This window comes from Schistocerca nitens, chromosome 8 (genome assembly GCF_023898315.1).
Source record: "Schistocerca nitens isolate TAMUIC-IGC-003100 chromosome 8, iqSchNite1.1, whole genome shotgun sequence".
Lineage (NCBI taxonomy): Eukaryota > Metazoa > Arthropoda > Insecta > Orthoptera > Acrididae > Schistocerca > Schistocerca nitens.
Window position 1 is genome coordinate 52,436,909 of NC_064621.1, and position 17,757 is coordinate 52,454,665.

The 17,757-nt window shown below is 47.6% G+C and overlaps 1 protein-coding gene across 1 annotated transcript in view; it reads right to left on the reverse strand.

Moving 5' to 3' along the window:
- The window catches only part of LOC126199069 (4-hydroxybenzoate polyprenyltransferase, mitochondrial), a 136,762-nt gene that overhangs the window by 88,590 nt on the left and 30,415 nt on the right, over positions 1-17,757 (reverse strand). Inside the window, exon 3 of the mRNA XM_049935782.1 lies at positions 14,940-15,087. Within this exon, the coding sequence (XP_049791739.1) occupies positions 14,940-15,087 (148 nt within the window). The remainder of the gene's footprint in view (positions 1-14,939; positions 15,088-17,757) is intronic.

Below are 17,757 nucleotides of genomic sequence, written 5' to 3' on the forward strand. Positions count from 1 at the left end.
GATCTTTTTCTCCAAACTGACGAGGAGCTCTGTGCTAACCTTGAGTGGCGAGGGGTTCGTTTTATCTGCTGTGTGCAGCGAGGCCCTCCAAACAATTGCACCGCTACGGATGCCTTTATCCTGGCCTTTGAGGGGGATGTCCTCCCAGAGAAGGTCAAGGTTAATGGTATATCAGTGTGATGTGAAACCTTATATTCCACCATCAATGAGATGCTTTAAATGCTTAGGGTTTGGACACATGTCTTCCCGCTGCACCACTGATCCCCTCTGTGGTGACTGTGGGCACCCACTCCATGAGAGGAGTGCCTGTGCTCCTCCGACAGTGTGTGTAAATTGTCATGGACAGTGTTCTCCATACTTGCCTGCATGCCCGGTGTTTTTGAAAGGAAGAAGGATTCAAGAGTACAAAACCTTAGATGGGCTCACCTACACTGAGGCTCATCAAAAGTATGACCGGCTTCATCCCGTGCCCACGACTTCTTCTTTTGCTTCAGTTACGTCCAAACCCCCTCCTAACGACTCCTCTTCCCAGCCCCACCCCATCCGCCCCATAACTTGGTGGACTCCGGAAATTGCTGCAGACACAAAAGGCTGCCACCGTGCTCTTCAACACTTCAAGATGCGCCCTTCTACTGCTCTTCTTCTGGTCTTTAAACGACTGAACCCGGGCTTGCTACCTAATCAAATTTCAGAAACGGAGATGCTGGGAACACTATGTAGGTGCCATAGGACCACACACCCCCTCTTCACAAGTCTGGGCGAAACTCAGGTGAATACTTGGCCACCGTCCTCTCACCGGGGTTGCAGAAACGTCTGTGCATGGTGTTGTCCTTACCAATCCAGACTTTGTAGCAGAAAATTGCGCTAAACACTTTCCTGAAGCTTCGGCATCAGCTCAGTATCCGCCCACATTCCTTCTCCTGAAAGAGTGCTCAGAACGACTGACTTTGTCTTTTGTTTCTCGCTGCTTGGAGCCTTATAATGCCCCATCCAGCGAGTGGGAATTCGCCAGTGCCCTCGACCTTTGTCCCGACACTGCTCCTGGACCAGATCGGATACTTAACCAAATGCTCCAGCACTTACCGGTGGCTGGTCACCATTGTATACTGACCCTCTACAACTGTCTGTGAAGTGAGGGAGTCATTCCTACCCAGTGGCAGGAAAGCATTGTTGTTCTGGTGTTGAAGCCAGGGAAGCCACCTCTTCAGTTGGATAGCTACCATCCAATTAGCCTTACCAACACTCTCTGCAAGCTCCTTGAACGCATGGTGAGTTGGCGGCTGTTTTGGATCCTCGAATTCCGCGACCTCTTGTCATCAACACAAAGTGGTTTTCGCTGTGGCCGCTCTACGGTGGATAACTTGGTCCACCTGGAGTCTGTTATCCGCTCAGCTTTTGCCCATCGGCAACACCTCCTTGCAGTCTTCTTTGATCTGCATAAAGCCTATGACACCACCTGGCGCCACCACATCCCCACCATCCTTCATGAATGGGGCCTTCGTGGCACTCTGCCCGTTTTTATCTGTAACTTCCTTTCTTGTTGCTCTTTTCGGGTCCAAGTTCGCTCCTCCTACAGAACTCCCCATTGGTAAGAAAATGGAGTTCCACAGGGTTCGGTGCTGAGTGTCCCTCTTTTTCTCGTAGCCGTTAATGGTCTGGCAACAGCTTTTGGGCCGACAGTGTCCCCCTCTTTGTATGCTGACAATTTTTGTATCCCTGTGGCTTCCTCTATAATGGGCGCTGCAGAATGCCGTCTACAGGGGACAATCTGCCAGGTGCACTCATGAGCTCTCTCCCATGGCTTTCAGTTTTCAGCAGCCAAGTCGTGTGTCATGCATTTCTGCCGTTGCCTTAGAGTCCAACCCCATCCGGGCCTGTTCCTCAATGGCCAGCCCCTCGAGGTGGTGGACACCCATTGCTTCTTGGGTCTTCGATGCCCAGTTGACATCGCTCCCTCATCTTCGCCAGCTGAAGATGATGTGTTGGTCCCATCTCAATGTTCTTAGGTGTCTGTGCAATACCACCTAGGGTGCAGACCACCCCATTCTCCTGCGATTGTATCAAGCACTGGTCCAGTCTGTGGTTCTGTGTCACCTTCAATGTTGCAGATACTAGACCCCATCCACCACTGTGGGTTCTGACTTGCAACTGGTGCCTTCCAGACTAGTCCCGTACTTAGCCTTCTTGCAGTGGCGGGGATTCCACCACTGCGAGTTTTGCGCCAGCAACAGCTGATATCTTATGCGCTCCGCATTCGCTGCCATCCAACGCAACCTAATTATGGTCTGCCTTATCCAGACATGGAGATCACCCTGCTGCAGTAGCGGCCATGATGTGGGCTTACCATGGCTGTCCGCATTCAATCGCTCTTTTCTGAGCTCCAGCAATTCCCTTTACCACCTCTTTCCTCCGCTTATGCATGTACCCCTCCATGGTGCATTTCTCGGCCGGAGGTCTTAATCTCTCCATCGATTCAAAGGATTTTGTCCCTCCGATGGCTCTTCACCACCAGTCCTACTGTCTCCTCAGTTCCTTTCAGGGTTCAGAAGTGATCTATACTGATGGTTCCATGGTTGCTGGCCGCACTGGTTTTGCTTACACCTATGTGCGACATACAGAACTTCATTCCTTGCCAGATGGCTGTAGTGTTTTTACTGCAGAATTGGTAGCCATCTTGCATGCACTGGACTATATTCGCTCCTACTCAGGACTATCCTTCACTATCTGTACTGACTCACTGAGCAGTTTGCTGCTCAGCAACACCACCACTGGTGGAGCAGTATGAAATGCAGAAGTCATCTGCATACAGAGAAAGTGAGACTCACGGCCCTACAGCTGCTGCTATACCATTAATGGCCACTAAAAATAGAGATACACTCAATACAGAGCCCTGCACAGCCCCATTCTCCTGGGTAAGGGGACTATGGGAGGCACCAACTTGAACACGGAAAGTACGAAGTGACAGGAAATTCTGGATAAAAATAGGGAGTGAGCCTCAGAGACCCAACTCATATAATGTGGCAAGGATATGATGTCACCAGGTCATGTCATATGCTTTTCATAAATAAAAAAAAAAGACTGCAACCAGGTGTTGGTGTGTGGAAAAGCTGTTCAGATGGCAGACTCTAGGGACACAAGATTATAATTGGTAGAGCGACCCTAGCGGAAGCCACCCTGATATGGAGCCAGTAGGAGACACGACTCCAGGACCCAACCCAACCGCCGACGTACCATATGTTACAGCAGCTTACAAAGAAAGTTGGTGAAGCTGATGGGCCAATAGCTACCCACATGAAGTGGGGGTTTTACCAGCTTCAAGCACTGGAATGATGGTGCTCTCTTGCCATTGCGATGGAAAGATACCATCGCATCAGATCCAGTTCAAGAAGACAAGGAGATGTCGCTTGTAGTCAGATGAGAGATGTTTAATCATCTGATGTGGATGCGATCTGGTCCAGGAGCTGTCTCTGGGCAATGTGCAAGGGCACGGAGGAGCTCCCACTCTGTAAATGGGGCATTATAGCATTCACTGTGGCATACAGTTAACGAAGGGAGTTTCCCTTCCAGCTACTGTCGGAGAGTGCGAAAGGCTGGGGGGGTAATTCTCCGACGCAGAGGCTCGTGCATAGTGCTCAGCAATCACGTTTGCGTCACTAGACAACACGCCATTTATGTTAACACCGGGAAAACCTGTTGGGGTCTGGTGCCTGAAAACACATTTGATTTTTGCCCGGACTTGGGAAGGTGACATATGACACCCAATGGTCGAGACATCTCTCTCCCAATACTCCTCCTTCCGTCATTTGGTAAGTTGGCGAACATGGCGAGCATGGAGCCATTTGAAGTTTGGGAGGTGCTCCATGGAAGGGCATCGCTTATGCCACTGTAGAACTTGCTGGCAATCCTTATTTGCTTCAGCGACTTCTGGCGACCACCAAGGGACTGTCTTTCGTCAGGAGGGATCCTGTTTTCTGCCACAGAAACGATTGTTGTAGTCACCTGATCAACCATCACCATCAATGTTCCCATGCGGGGGAGATTAACGGTGACAGCAGAGGCGAAAGTTTCCCAGTCTGCCTTGTTTAAAGCCCATCTGGACATGTGTCCGTGGGCCTGACACCAGGGCAGTGACAGGAAGATGGGGAAATGGTCACTACCGTACAGGTCGCCATATGCTCTCCAGTGAATAGATGGGAGAAGCCCAGGACTGCGAACCAAGAGATCAATGGCCGAATATGTGCCATGTGCCACAATGAAATGTGTGGCGGCCCCAGTATTTAAGAGGCAGGTGTTGACCTAAGACAGTTAAGTTTCAACATCTCTGCCTCGGCCAGGAAGCACAGTGCCACTCCACAAGGGGCTATGGGCGTTAAACTCTCCCAAAAGTAGGAAAGGTTTAGGGAGTTGATCAATCAGTGCAGTCAATACACTCAGGGATACTACACCATCTGGAGGAAGATATACATTGCAGATGCGTATTTCCTGTATCGTCCTTATTCTGACAGCCACAGCTTGAAGAGGAGTTTGCAGGGGCACAGGTTCACTACAGACTGAGTTTAGAACATAAACACAAACTCCACCTGACACTCACTACGGTTCCTGTAGTATCCCTTATAGCCACAGCGGGCAGGGGTCTGTATTGCTGGGAGCCACATTTCCTCCTGGACGGCAAAGCAGAAACAGGTACAAAGCTTAACAGTTGCTGTAGCTCAACCAGGTGGTGGGAAAAACTGCTGCAATTTCATTGTAGGATGTCATCATTGTGAGACGGGAAAGGCATGGAACATTCAATGAGGAAGTTAATGCCTCACGGTCACCTGCTGCCACCAACTTTTTGCCTGAGCAGTCTATATCCATTTTGTCTGAGGGTCCGGCAAGATCTAGGTCCTCAGCAGACACCAGAATCTCCACCTCATCCACAGATGCAGATATTGGAGTTAGCAGTGGTGTGGGTCCCACCCCAATTCCCTTGGTCTTGGGGACATTTCTGGATTTCTCTCGCTGTTCCTTGGGTTTCCCTCGCTGGGAGGACTTCACTGAGTCTGTCTCCAGGACTGAGGATGAGCGTGAAGCCCTGCGACCAGCTGCTTTTGGGCTCTTCTGCCACTGGCGGGTGTCATCTTTCCTTCTAGCAGAAACGTGGGAAGGGAGTGACCTAAGGGACCCCTTCCTAGCAAGAGCAGTCAAAGAAGTTGTGCGCTTCTCCAACTTAGAAGAGGGTGACAGACGTCCCCGATGGCTGGGGGAGGGGGGTTGTTCTTGAAGTAGTTGGTGCAGGAGCAACAGGGATGGAAATGGCCCACCACCATCAAGAGGGCAGGTGTAGTCTTCTCACTCAGAGGTGACTGGCAGCAGTGTGAGACGATGTCATGCATACAGGATGTAGGTGTTAAAATTTCCTCTTGGCCGCAGTGTAGGTCAGTCGGTCCAGGGTCTTGTACTCCAGGACTTTCCTTTCTTTCTGGAGAATCCTGCAGTCTGGCAAGCAAGACAAATGGTGCTCTCCACAGTTGACACAGATGGGAGGTGGGGCATGGAGTATTGGGACGTGACGGGTGTCCGCAATCTCAACATGTGACACTGGAAGTATAACAGAAAGACATATGACTGAACTTCCGACATTTAAAGCACCTCATTGGGGAAGGGATATAGGGTTTTAAATCACAATGGTAGACCATCACCTTGACCTCCTCGGGTAATGTATCACACTCTAATACCAAGATGAAGGCACTGGTGGCAACCTGATTATCCCTCGGACCTCGATTGACACGCCGAATGAAATGTGCACCTCATTACTCTAAATTGCCGCGCACCTCATTGGCGGACTGTAAAAGAAAGTCCCTGTGGAATATGATACCCTGGACCACATTTAAGCTCATATGGGGCATGATGGTTACAGAAACATCTCCCAGCTTGTCACAAATGAGTAACACCTGTCACTGGGCAGAGGATGCTGTTTTGATCTAGACTCGCCCAGATCTCATTTCGGACAAGCCCTCCACCTCCCTGAACTTGTCCTCTAAATGCTCAACAAAAATCTGAGGTTTCATCGTCATGAAAGATTCCCCATCAGCTCACAAACATACAAGGTACCGGGGCGAATAAGAGCCACCACCATCCTTAGCCTGACGTTTGGGGTCCATTTCTGTGTACTGAATTGAGCCTGTGAATGCCTAGAGACTGCTGGTGTTTGACCACCAGCAGGAGATGATGATCTACCTTTCATCGCGTGTCATCCACCCTGATGCCACCCACTGCAACCCTCCCCACGCACGCCACCCAGTCGCAGCGAAGGCCACCTGGCAGGACGGCCATTGCTGGGAGTCCCAATGCCCCAGGGGGATGGGCATCTACTCCATGGCATACATGGGGAGTTAACGGCACAGGCTTCAGCAGAGCAATTCCTATGTGGTCATGGGGCTACAGCCAACAGGGTACATGGCGGCCCCACTGCAATGGACTGGCTACCATGCTGGATATCAGGTGCAACCAAGCAAACTAGTCCATTATCATTGTCAGCGTAGAAAACGATACTGCACAGCTGATGGGAAAATACGCACCCAGGACAGTGACCTCGCCCAATACTTGGAGAACGAGCAGAAGTGCAGATCCACGTAGACAATGGATCAGCACATTACGGACACGATGCACCATGAAAGGCGCCCTTCCCCAATTGGCTCACTCTTCAGGAAAATATTGAAAAATGGAAGTCAAACCCCACAGCGACGATCATATAATGGCCGACACATGTGAGACTCCTTTTAGTCACCTCTTACAACAGGCAGGAATACCTCACGCCTATTCTAACGCCCAGACCCGCAGGAGGAGCATGTGCAAATTTGACAGCTTGGGTGGGCCAGAAGCATTTTACGGGTAGAGTCGGGCTGCTTGTTGCTACTGTTTATACAGCTACCGGCCCCACTAAGTAGCCAAATACAGGAGAAAGTACTACTCACACACAACTCAACTGCACATGCGCAAGCTCACTGGCAACTGTTCAAATGAAGCTAACTGTGGTGTCAACGCCAGACACCACACTTGCTAGGTGGTAGCCTTTAAATCGGCCGCGGTCCGTTAGTGTATGTCGGACCCGCGTGTCGCCACTATCAGTGATTGCAGACCGAGCGCCGCCACACGGCAGGTCTAGAGAGACTTCCTAGCACTCACCCCAGTTGTACAGCTGACTTTGCTAGCGATGGTTCACTGACAAATTACGCTCTCATTTGCCGAGACGATAGTTAGCATAGCCTTCAGCTACGTCATTTGCTACGACCTAGCAAGGCGCCATTACCAATTACTATTGATGCTATAAAACATGTACCGTGAAGAGCGATGTTCACCAATTATGGATTAAAGTTAAGTATTCCAGAAGCAACGTACCTTTTTTGCTAGTCTCTATTCCTTTAATTGTTCCAGACCTCACGCCAGCCTGCGTGAGCTTAAACGCGTGCTTTTTGGCTTCCTCCTAGTGGCTTGGCTGTCTTGCCAACCCACAACAGTTTGGCGACGAGCCAATTCGCGTTCATACCTATACTACCCTGATTTACTTGTGTAATGGCTTCGCCACAATCTCCAGATGTACTGTCCGAATTTTATCGTTTCCAGAACCAGCAGACGCAGGCCTTACTGGATGCCCTTGGACAGCTCGTCCAGGGCCAACGTGCAATGCAAAACGATGCGGCAGCCGCCGCTCCACCGCTCACGCAGCCACAACACGCAGTTGCACCACCTTTTCGTCCTTTTGATGCAGCACTGGAAAGCTGGACGGAGTGGTCACGCCAATTTGGATTCCATCTCGCCGCCTACAGAATTCAAGGTAATGAGCGGCAGCCTTTTCTCCTTTCTTGCGTCGGAGTGTCCACGTACCGTGTGATAGTCAAATTGTTTCCCCGACGCGACGTAGCAATGCTGTCCTACGAACAAATTTTGTCTGCATTAGATGCATATTTCAACGAATCAGTCAATGTAGTTGCCAAACGGTATACGTTCTTTCGTACAAAACGTACGGCCGGTCAGACTAATAGGGAGTGGGTTGCCACCTTGCAAGGCCTTACTAGGGATTGTGCTTTTGAGTGTGAATGTGGACTCCCTTAGTCAGATACTATGGTGCGTGATGCTATTGCACAGAACGTTTCTGATGTTCGTATAAGGGAACAGATTTTAAAACTAGTCAATCCCTCCCTTCAACAAGTGATGGACATATTGGATCGGCAGGACACACTTGACTTTGCTCAGGAATCATTTGAAACTTCGCCACCCGTGTGTCAGGTTAACCGGCCCGCCGGGCGAGCTGCACGGAACAGTAAACAGTCCTAGCGCCCGGCCGCGCCAAAGCCGCCTGGCTCTCAGCCAGGTGTCCCGCGTCGGCAAACAAATGCAGTGAAATCATGCCCGCGGTGTGTTACTAGACATTCGCGTGAGAACTGCCCATCACGCCAGGCTATTTGCTTTTTCTGTAATAAAAAAGGATATTCAGGCTCGCGACACTTCGCCCATCGAAATTCATGTAGTTCATTCCACTCCGCCCAGTGCCACTATCTAACAGTGACTGTGTTCGTCCCACAAATAGTGTTCGTCGACATCGCCGGAAATCCCGTCAAGTCGCAAGTGATTATGTCCCAGTGTCAGTTCACGTTGCACGAGACAGTCACTCTTGTCATCAGCAGGACAATAAACTTTTTGTAGACTTGGACATTAACGGCAAAGTGCTACCATTCCAGCTCGATACCGGAGCTGCAGTTTCATTGATCAATCACGACATGTACAAACAGCTGGGCACACCTCCGTTGCGTGCCGCAAATGTTAAACTAACTACATATTCAGGTCACGGGCTCCCTGTGTTAGGACAGTGCAGACTTCTTGCCACATACAAGGGACAAACACAACTTGTGTCATTTTACGTCCTTCGTTCTTCTTCTGCAGTGAACTTGTTTGGTTTCGATTTGTTTCAGTTGTTTAACTTGTCTATAGTCAATCAGGTCCTATCAGTGAACCAGACTGTGCCTTCAGCCAGTGTTTCTCGTCTATGTGAAGAATTTGCAGACATTTTTGCACCGGGCCTTGGTTGCGCTAAGAACTATAAAGCACATTTGGAACTGAAAGTAAACGCGCAACCAGCATTTTTCAGAGCGCGCAATGTTTCCCACACATTGCGTGATGAGGTTGCAAAAACATTACACGATTTGGAATCACAAGGTGTAATTGAACGTGTGCAGGCTTCTCTCTGTGCATCACCCTTAGTAATTTTGCCGAAACCTTCTGGAAAATTGAGACTTTCTGTGGACTTCAAGGCAGCAGTGAATCCCCAACTAGTGACTGCAACTTTTCCTTTACCCCGCCCGGAAGATCTTTCTGACAATATTTTTCGAAGTTGGACCTAGCAGATGCGTACTTGCAAATACCGGTGGACGAAGAATCCCAGCGCGTTTTAGTGATTAATACGCATCTTGGTTTGTATCGATTCAAACGACTGCCATTCGGGTGTGTATCTGCCCCTGCATTGTTTCAGCAATATCTCCGAACTATTTGTGCGTCGGTCCCTACTGCAGCAAACTATCTGGACGATATTGTGATCTCCGGAAAGACGGAAGAAGAACATTTAGCCAATCTCAGAACATTATTTCAGGTCTTGCGACAAAATATACATCCCAGTCCAGAGCACCTCCGTGCCATACAAGACTTGCCTTCGCCGCAGAATTTGAAGCAGCTACAGAGTGTGCTGGGAAAAATAAATTATTATCATCGCTATGTGTGCCAAGCCTCTTCCATTTCAGCTCCGCTTCATTGCTTACGCCGTAAAGGTGTTCTGTTCGTCTGGACGACGGAATGCGAACGCGCCTTTCGCCAGTTGAAATCGGCGTTGCTTTCCACTACTTGCCTTACGCCATTCGATCCCCGGAAGCCCCTTTTGTTGATGGTGGATGCATCGGATTTCAGGATCGGTGCTGTGCTTGCGCACAAAGATGGTTCGCACAATCGCCCTATTGCCTTTGTGTCCAAACTGCTCTAGTCTGTGCAAAGAAATTATTCACAGATCGAGAAAGAAGCTTTGGCTCTCGTATTTGGTGTTACTAAGTTTCATGATTTCTTGTATGGTCGTCACTTTACCACAAACCTTTGACATCGCTTTTTCATCTGAACAAGCCTGTACCTCCACGTACAGCACAGAAATTCATTCGCTGGTCTATTTTCCTCTCGCAGTACCGCTACGATATCTTGTATTGGTCCACTGCCAAGCACGGAAACGCCGATGCGTTGTTCTGTTAGCCTGTTGCTGAGGATAGAGCATTCGATTCCTCCGAACTTGCTTGCATGTTCATTGATTCGGAAACCGATGACGTGGTTGAATCGTTTCCGATTGATTTTCGTCGTGTAGCTACAGCCACAGCTGCAGACCCTGTCCTTGCTACCGTTCTGCGTTTTGTTGCTACGCAGTGGCCCTTGTCAAAGTCACGGATCGGGGATCCATTGGTTCGCTGATTTTTTGCTCACAAGGAGAGACTTTTTGTATGACGTGGTGTTTTGCTGTTGCGTTCCGATAATGATCAGTCCAGGGTCGTGGTCCCACGTTCGTTACAGTCCTCTGTCTTAAAGCTTCTCCACCAAGGACATTGGGGTATAGTGAGAACGAAACAACTTGCTCGTCAGCACTGTACTTGGTTCGGAATCGATGCCGCGATTACGAATATGTGCTCTTCTTGCATGGCGTGTGCCGAACAACAATCCGCACCACCGCGGAAATTCTTTGCATGGCCAAAAGCCACTTCCCCTTGGCAACGCTTACACATCGATTTTCTTGGTCCATTCTGGAATGCTCGATGGTTGGTTGTGGTGGATTCATTCAGTAATTTTCCTTTTGTTGTCCGGATGTCTTCCACGACGACACCTGCCAGCATCCAAGCGTTATCCGCTATATTTTGCATTGAAGGTCTTCCACAGGCGATTGTTTCCGACAATGGCCCACAATTCATGTCCGCAGAATTTCAGTCATTCTGAAATGCCAATGGTATTCAACATCTGACGTCCGCGTCGTTTTCGCCACAGTCAAATGGTGCCGCTGAACGATTGGTCAGGACTTTCAAGTCACAGATGTTGAAGCTGAAAGGCATTCTCGGGAGGACGCGTTATTGCTCTTTTTGTCCTTGTATCGTTCTCAGCCTCGAGATGGTCGCTCGCCGACTGAGTTGCTGCATGGTCGTCCTCATCGCACCTTGCTGTCTTTGCTACATCCGCCGCATTAGGTTCCTGTGCAGCGGCAGACACCTGCTTTTGCTCCAGGCGACGTTGTCTACTGTCGCAACTATCGAGGTTCACGGCGTTGGCTCGCAGGGAGCATTCTTCGCTGCCTCGGCCACGCTATGTATCTGGTTTTGGGGGCCTCTGGTGAGGTGCGTCGGCATCTCAATCAGCTGCGCCTCTGTCGTCGCATGGAATCTGCGGCTCGCCGTCTGCTTTCAGCGACGGTGCCGTCTGGTCAGCGCCCTGGGGACCCATCTACTGGCTCGCCTCAGCCCCAAGTGTTACCGACGCTGCCTTCCATTTTGCCCCATGGCGACGCGCCGTCGTCGCCTGTTCTCCGACTGGCGACGCCCGCAGTGGGCGCGTCACTGCGACTGCCGGGCGCCTCCCTGGGTCACGCGCCGCCGATCGCTTTCCGTGACCAGTTGTGTTCCGCCATGGGATTCTTGCCCGCTCCGGACCATATGTCGTCTTCGCCCGTCGGGTGCCCCGGCTCGATGGAGGTCGACCCTTCGGCCCCTCCTGTCTCTCTACGGGCGCATACACCGCATGTTGGCGTGCACCCTGAAGCAGGTTTTCAGGCGTTTCCTAGCTCCCCTCGGGCCGAATGGCAGGGTGCGGTTGGCACAGCCTCGCCTGTTGTTAGGCTCCCCACCTCGTCGCATACGCCAACATGGGGTCCTCTCCACGGCGGGCGGAAGCCTTATACCACAACCGTCCGCCGATTTGCAGGGGAGGAATGTGGTGTCAACGCCAGACATCACACTTGCTAGGTGGTAGCCTTTAAATCGGCCGCGGTCCGTTAGTATATGTCGGACCCGCGTATCGCCACTATCAGTGATTGCAGACCGAGCAACGCCACACGGCAGGTCTAGAGAGACTTCCTAGCACTCGCCCCAGTTGTACAGCCGACTTTGCTAGCGATGGTTCACTGACAAATTACGCTCTCATTTGCCGAGACGATAGTTAGCATAGCCTTCAGCTACGTCATTTGCTACGACCTAGCAAGACGCCATTACCAATTACTATTGATGCTATAAAACATGTACCGTGAAGAGTGATGTTCACCAATTATGGATTAAAGTTAAGTATTCCAGAAGCAACGCACCTTTTTTGCTAGTCTCTATTCCTTTACCTGTTCCAGACCTCACACCAGCCTGCGTGAGCTTAAACGCGTGCTTTTTGGCTTCCTCCTAGTGGCTTGGCTGTCTTGCCAAGCCACAACACTAACGTAAACAGTTGTGATGTTACGCTAATTGGAAGCAGTTTGATATTAAGAAGAATTGCATAGCCTTCGTTTTAAAGCCTATGACACATTTTGCTGTTGGCAGATGCTTGTGTGAGCACTCTGTGGTTTTTTTCCTTTCTTTCTTTCTTTTGTGCATTTCTGTTGGACTTTAAGTTTTATTTTGGTTTTTTTCTCTTGTTTATGTTTTATTGCTGCAGTATTATTCTGCAGCAGCAGATATAGTAAAATTCTTTGTTAGAGTATCAGTTCTTACCAGCCAAAATTTTAAAAAGTTAACTGAAAACTAGAACAATGAAAAATTCCAGGAATTCTAAAAAATTCACAGGCTTTTCCAGTTTTCTCCCATATGAAAAAATTCCTGGGTTTTTCTCAGATTTCTCCGGTTGTCCCGGGGCATGTACACCTTTAATTTCTATTTCATATTCTGAAGCTTCATACAGTTGGAGTACAGTAAGTAAGCACTGTTTTCATGCATATTTTAGTGCAGCAGTCCATTAAATTTACAAAGGTGTGAAAAAATTTCTGTCAATAAAACTTTTATAACAATATCTACATCTACATTTACATCCACGCTCTGCAAGCCTCCTGACGGTGTGTGGCGGAGGGTACCTTGAGTACCTCTATCGGTGCTCCCTACTATTCCAGTCTCGTATTGTTGATGGAAAGAAACACTGTCGGTATGCCCCCGTGTGGGCTCTAATCTCTCTGATTTTATCCTCATTGCTTGACTCCTCGGTGAAGGTATGTTCTCGAAACTTCAACAAAAGCCTGTACTGAGCTACTGAGCATCTCTCTTACACTGGAGTTTATCTATCATCTCCATAACGCTTTTGTGATTACTAAATGATCCTATAACTAAGCGCGCTGCTCTCCGTTGGATCTTCTCTACCTCTTCTATCAACCCTATCTGGTACGGATCCCACACTTGTGAGCAGTATTTAAGCAGTGGGTGAACAAGTGTACTGTAACCTACTTCCTTTGGTTTCGGACTGCATTTCCTTAGGATTCTTCCAATGAATCTCAGTAGTCTGGAATCTGCTTTACCGATGATTAATTTTATATGGTCATTCCATTTTAAATCACTCCTAATGCCTACTCCCAGATAATTTATGGAATTAACTGCTTCCAGTTGCTGACCTGCTATATTGTAGCTAAATAATAAAGGATCTTTCTTTCTATGTATTCGCAACACATTACACTTGTCTACATTGAGATTCAATTGCCATTCCCTGCACCATGCATCAATTTGTTGCAGATCAACCTGCATTTCAGTACAATTTTCCATTGCTACAACCTCTCGATATACTACAGAATCACCCGTAAGAAGCCTCAGTAAACTTCCGATGTTATCCACAAGATCATTTATATATATTGTGAATGGCAATGGTCCTATGACACACCCCCGCAGCACACCTGAAATCTCTTACTTCGGAAGACTTCTCTCCATTGAGAATGACATGCTGCATTCTGTTATCTAGGAACTCTTCAATCCAATCACACAATTTGTCTGATAGTCCATATGCTCTTACTTTGTTCATTAAACGACTGTGGGGAACTGTATCAAACACCTTGCGAAAGTCAAGAAACACGGCATCTACCTGGGAACCCGTGTCTATGACCTGCTGAGTCTCGTGGGCGAATAGGGCGCGCTGGGTTCCGCACGATCGTCTTTTTCGAAACCCATGCCGATTTCTACAGAGTAGATTTCTAGTCTCCAGAAAAGTTATTATACTCAAACATAATACATGTTCCAAAATTCTATAACCAGCCAAACTGAAAGTGAGTGAACTTGATACAAATTACACCTAATTTCTGTAAGAGTATATCAAAAGAGTAATGCACTGTTTTCCAGGTATTTGACACCTTTTAGCCAAAAATTTTTCTAATGGCTACTGAAGAAGTAAATTATGGGTATTTCATTAATGCTGATGTCTAGATTACCTTCTTGAATTGTAACACTGATTCTGCATGGTCCAACATGGACTTACTTTCTGTTTCTTAGTGGTAACTTTTGCAAACAAATGTGCAGATTTGCAAATATATATACTGGTATGGACTGCAATCCCATAGCTGATGTTTTCTGGTCTATTTACAAAAATTACAATTAAAATTTTGTCTCATTCCATAAATAATAAAGGAATAATTGCGAGTAAAAAAATAAAAAAAAAGTATGATAACAAATTTTAGTTTTCAGGTTGATGTAGTGGGAAAAAAAAGGAAAATTTTACATATTTTAATTTGTTGACAGCCTTAATTGTTCATAAAGGACTGTTTTATGGCCACTTCATTCTTTTCTGTGCCGACTTCTCACACCTTGCGAAGGACAAAACTAATGAAATAATATTTTCAACAGTATTAACATAAATGAAAATGAAGAGGAAAAATATTAGGTTTATTTGAAACGTAAACACAGCAAGATAAAAATATAACGTGAAAATAAAACTCGGCATACCCAAAGATGAGGCACCCAGAACAATGCTGTATGTGTTGAGCTGCAGAAGCACGAGCAAAGCCAGTGCCAGTTGGCCTCCCAGAAAGACAAGAGCATCAAACTGAGACAGAGCGCCAGTCACCAATGGACGAGTTTTCGTTCGAGTCACCTGGACATTTTTGCAATAAATGCTCTTATAAAAGTACCTGTGTCAACAAAGTTAACATTATCAAAAGTTGCTGTATATTTTAAACAAACAAAGCAGTCATACATTTAGAACCCAATGACCACAATAGTAAAGATCCGAAAATTGTCGCTACAGTTTATTTGCAGCAGTGCATCGAAAGTATAGGGCAGCACATCTGAGGTAAAGGAAAGTATCTATTCAGTACATGCAAGCAGGAACAATATCATATAAAGCACATAACCAGCACCCTTCTGAGGTCTCTTAAGAATGTTGGGTTGCTTGCACTCACTCCTTAAAGGTATTTGTTGCTGGTTATGAAAAATAAGTTTTAGTTCAAATGTGATTTGTATAATCAAAATACATGACAAATTATTTTCAAGTGGACTGCCTCCTTGTCCAGCATTCAGAGTAGAATTATAGTAGTCTGATAAAAATGCCTTCAACAAGTTCTCACCTGATATACAGCAAGAAATTGAGAATCTAAATCATTTCAAATAAAAATTAGAAACATACCTTATTAGCCATTTCTTCTACAAATTATCTAGGTTTAAAGACTGAAAATTCTTGTTAGCCACATGGTAGATAGCAACATTCATACACAGACTAATGCAGTTACACATTTTCCTTTGAAAATTACTTCTGTAATCCAGTAAATATTAAGCCAGGAACATGAGATAAAGAGCTGCTATTTAATATGTGACTTGGGAAGCAGCAATGTTTTTCGAAGTTACTATTGCAACATCAAAACCTTGCCAAGGCTCTTCGTGCACTATGACATGCATTTGTGCATTCAAAACATACCATAAACAAAGAAAGAAATGCTACACATATTTAAAAATCAATACATATCACTGCAGATTCCAGATATATTTTAACAACTGACTTACTGGTGAACTTGTTATTACATCACCAATTTTATTTTGAAGTTCCCAAAATTAAATGCAATTTTACCCTGATTAAAAATTTAGAGAATTTTATAGACTGTACACAGAATCCTGACATACTGAGAAACATTACACCTGTATCTAAATCTGAAAATGATCCTTTTAAGAGGATTTGATTACTTGCTCAAGATAGTGACAGTTGTTCAATTATGACAAAAATTCAAACAGTTCTTCTTCTTCCTCCTCCTCCTCCTCCTCCTCTTTTTCTTCTAACTCAGTTTGCCAGTTTCTCTCTGTACCGAGGGTTGTGGCAGGATGATTCCAACATCCACGCAATATACTCTTGACACACTGCACATTGTGTCAGAGTAATGTTTGCTTGCTCATTACCTTGTGCAGAAGGTACGAATGTTGATAGCATATAGGGGCAATTGTTCACAATTGGTGAACCTGACTACTTCATTCTTGCAGTGAGGCAACACACTTTGTTACATGGTAAGCTGTCATCGCAACTGCTCTCTTTATGTGACCTCGAATGCTACCTCATGGCGAGTTCACTTCTTTTTTTTAATACGTTTGGATTCTCAAATGAATTCAGATCTCTTTGGCAACATGACTTATTATTTTGCAGCTCTGGCCTAAGGAATTACTCTATATACACTCCTGGAAATTGAAATAAGAACACAGTGAATTCATTGTCCCAGGAAGGGGAAACTTTATTGACACATTCCTGGGGTCAGATACATCACATGATCACACTGACAGAACCACAGGCACATAGACACAGGCAACAGAGCATGCACAATGTCGGCACTAGTACAGTGTATATCCACCTTTCGCAGCAATGCAGGCTGCTATTCTCCCATGGAGACGATCGTAGAGATGCTGGATGTAGTCCTGTGGAACGGCTTGCCATGCCATTTCCAACTGGCGCCTCAGTTGGACCAGCGTTCGTGCTGGACGTGCAGACCGCGTGAGACGACGCTTCATCCAGTCCCAAACATGCTCAATGGGGGACAGATCCGGAGATCTTGCTGGCCAGGGTAGTTGACTTACACCTTCTAGAGCACGTTGGGTGGCACGGGATACATGCGGACGTGCATTGTCCTGTTGGAACAGCAAGTTCCCTTGCCGGTCTAGGAATGGTAGAACGATGGGTTCGATGACGGTTTGGATGTACCGTGCACTATTCAGTGTCCCCTCGACGATCACCAGTGGCGTACGGCCAGGGTAGGAGATCGCTCCCCACACCATGATGCCAGGTGTTGGCCCTGTGTGCCTCGGTCGTATGCAGTCCTGATTGTGGCGCTCACCTGCTTGGTGCCAAACACGCATACGACCATCATTGGCACCAAGGCAGAAGCGACTCTCATCGCTGAAGACGACACGTCTCCATTCGTCCCTCCATTCACGCCTGTCGCGACACCACTGGAGGCGGGCTGCACGATGTTGGGGCGTGAGCGGAAGACGGCCTAACGGTGTACGGGACCGTAGCCCAGCTTCATGGAGACGGTTGCGAATGGTCCTCGCCGATACCCCAGGAGCAACAGTGTCCCTAATTTGTTGGGAAGTGGCGGTGCGGTCCCCTACGGCACTGCGTAGGATCCTACGGTCTTGGCGTGCATCTGTGCGTCGCTGCGGTCCGGTCCCAGGTCGACAGGCACGTGCACCTTCCGCCGACCACTGGCGACAACATCGATGTACTGTGGAGACCTCACGCCCCACGTGTTGAGCAATTCGGCGGTACATCCACCCGGCCTCCCGCATG